This window comes from Arachis duranensis, chromosome 3, assembly GCF_000817695.3.
Source record: "Arachis duranensis cultivar V14167 chromosome 3, aradu.V14167.gnm2.J7QH, whole genome shotgun sequence".
Classification (NCBI taxonomy): domain Eukaryota; kingdom Viridiplantae; phylum Streptophyta; class Magnoliopsida; order Fabales; family Fabaceae; genus Arachis; species Arachis duranensis.
The window spans coordinates 23,637,824-23,640,623 of NC_029774.3; the positions used below are offsets into that span (position 1 = coordinate 23,637,824).

General features: G+C 36.6%; 1 protein-coding gene across 2 annotated transcripts; it reads right to left on the reverse strand.

Moving 5' to 3' along the window:
- Positions 1–811: 811 nt before the first annotated feature.
- Positions 812–2,485, reverse strand: LOC107478055 (transcription factor TCP3). Of its 2 annotated transcripts, none has more exons than XM_016098180.3 (2): positions 1,208–2,485; positions 812–1,111 (listed from the first exon to the last, which is right to left on the reverse strand). In XM_016098180.3, the coding sequence occupies exon 1, from the start codon at positions 2,265–2,267 to the stop codon at positions 1,245–1,247; it is 1,023 nt and encodes a 340-aa protein (XP_015953666.1). In that variant the 5' UTR covers positions 2,268–2,485; the 3' UTR covers positions 812–1,111; positions 1,208–1,244. The 2 variants fall into 2 exon arrangements, with proteins under 2 accessions (XP_015953666.1, XP_052114597.1); XM_052258637.1 differs by having other exon boundaries at positions 812–1,127.
- Positions 2,486–2,800: the final 315 nt, after the last annotated feature.

Genomic DNA, 2,800 nt, shown 5'->3' on the forward strand with positions numbered 1-2,800 from the left:
TTCAAAAGATAGATATATAATCAAACTCTAAATTCGAATTGCAAAACAAAAGCTGGCTAGAATATATACATCAATATTTGCTTAACCTCATGAATTAACTTTGAATAAAATAATGACATTACGGAATCCGTAAATGAGTATCCCTGAGGGTCATAAGTTACGTTGTTATACAAAAAAAATGAACTATTTCAGCTGAGCGTTCTTGATTTTCAAAAAAGAATGTTTGTTCTTGACGATGATCCCAAATTGTTAAAAAAAAAAAAAAACAAATAAAGATTTCTGTTAACAATATTTTCTTAATATCTGAATATAATGTACAACCAAGAAAATAAATGTCAACAAAACCATTATTTAAATAGGTTTTCTTTTTGAAAGAAAGTACACTAGTCATCTTACACGGTATAATATAGAAACATGTAAAGCTGTTAAGCAATGAAAATCAGACGTTCTTAATGCATATTTGAAAGTACACCAATTAAATTACGTTAAAAATACTGAGCGGTTATACTTTCAGCAATTAGGCAACACATTAAAAAAAAGGCAAACACTTTATATCTTTTTATTGAAAATAACAAGATACTGTAAAAAGAACACATTACACATATCCCCAACTCTGTGGTGGCTGAGCCTGAGAAATGGTCCCTTCTTGATACTCAACTAGTCAACTTGTTTCTACTAAATAAATTACATTTCACATAGTTTGATTATTGTTTTTGTTGAAACATGCAATTTCGTATAGAAATAAAAGCAGCACATTAGCAACATAAAATGAAATTAATTTCAATCAGAAAAACCTAATTAACATGTAAAATGAAAATGAATAATATTGCTAACCCTAACTATATATTACACTACTCTAAACAAATAAAAATATATTACAAGAAGAGATAAAGACATACACATATAGGTTATAGTCATGAATCCTCATTGACAGCGTTACACTGTTACTTGATCAAGAAGCCGACACATAGAAGAGAAATTAAATACATTGCCAAAATGTTTTTGGTGTTCTTAAGCGCAAAATTACATAAAAATTATTAACTGCAGTACCTGAGACTTGTGAAAGCTGCTAAATTGTAGAAAAGGCCGCAATTGGTTGAGTGAATTCCGTCTGCTTAAGCAAGTAACTGAGAGTAAAAAAAAACGTAATTGTTGCCGCTGTTACAATGCAACAACAATTGCGACGGTTAAGTATACACTTTCTTACCTGCAATTATATTTGTACGGCAATTCAAAACCATGGGTCAGTGGTGAGAATGAGGAGAAGCAGAAGATGGAGTGGTGTTAGAAGCAACTCCATGATGGTTCTCTTGGTCGCCTTGAATTCTAGCTGGAATGCAAAACCCTGCTGCTAATCCATCAGAAACAAACCTGCTTCCAAATATGGAAGCATGGTGAATCAGTTGTTGTGGCCTGCTGTGTTGTTGTTCCGAGGAGTTTGGGTTCATCGGAATTTCACCCCAAGATCTAAGTGATGGTGGTGGAAAACTTGACTGAAGGGACCCACTCACACTTTGGCTTAGAAATGGATGATGATGATGATTCTGCTGCGGGTTCACCATGAACCCTACCCTGTTGATATCCATGGTAGCAGCTTCGTTGTTCCAAGCTACAATCTTCTGATACTGGCTCTCAAATCCGACGTTGTTACTGGATCCAGCAGCAAAGAGAGTACCTTGATGTTGATTGGAAGGTGCTTGTTGAAACGGGTGGAGTGAAAGTCCAAGATCTTCCGTAATGGGGTTAACGTTGTTGTTGGCGGTTCTTGAAATCATCTCGTGAGGGTAGTTTTGGAAATTCATAGAGGGAGTAGCTGAGCTTGTAGGGAAGAAAGCTATGGGGTCAGTTTCAAGGTTTTGTTGCTGCTGTTGCTGAATCTGAAGCAAGTGTGAAGACGAATGGAATTGCTGATTAATAATATCATTATTATGTTCCTCCTCCTCCTCCTCTTCTTCTTGATCCTGCTGCAGCGGGGCGGCTGAGAGAGGTGGGTGCCAGGGAGGAAGCTCGGCTAGCTTGTCGATGGAGGGCTGAGCTTTCTTGATGAGCCAATCGACGGCCTTGCTGGGGCGGTCGTAGCCGAGACGGTCCTGAACGTCGTAGAATTCGATGGCGGTGTGGGCGGATAGCCTGACCCTTCTATCGCGTGGTCCTTTGGCGGTGTAGACCTTACTGTGGCGGTCTTTTCTCCCTGTGGACCTCACAATGTGGCCCCCTTCAACTTGAATAATTTCTCCTCCTTTATTACTATTGCTCCTCATCCCCATTGATCTTCTTCTCTGTTCTTTGCTTCTTTAAAGTTGGCTCTTTTTCTGTGAGAATTTATACCCTCTTTGTGTATAGCTTGTGGCTTTGGTTTTTGTGGTAGTTGATATTCAGTGTTTCATCTCTCATCTCCCTCTCTAACTCTATGCATCTTTCTCTCCCACACTCCCACTTACTCTCTCACCTGTGTCAATTTAGGTCGCATGAAGAGTCCGTATTAAGACAAACATAAAAAATATCATGACACATAAATTAGTCTAAAGAATAAAACAAATATAAAAACAGATGAAATGTTTTATCTTTATCACTTAAAATTTAGATGAAAAAGGACAAATTTTCTATTTTATCTTAATTTTCAATATTTTAATTTACTATCTTAAAATATGGTAAATTGTTATTTTAAAATCCAAAAATTATAAGTTAGGGTTTTGTAAATTTGGGATCACTACAGATATGAGTGAGTTAGAATTTACAAAAATTGTGTGGTAGTCAAGTAGTGTCAAGTAAATGGTTGATGTACCGTATTGACAAGGAT

What these genes read in the sequence shown, in the direction of transcription:
- LOC107478055 (XM_016098180.3), bottom strand. Translation starts at nt 2,267, where the DNA reads ATGGGGATGAGGAGCAATAGTAATAAAGGAGGAGAAATTATTCAAGTT.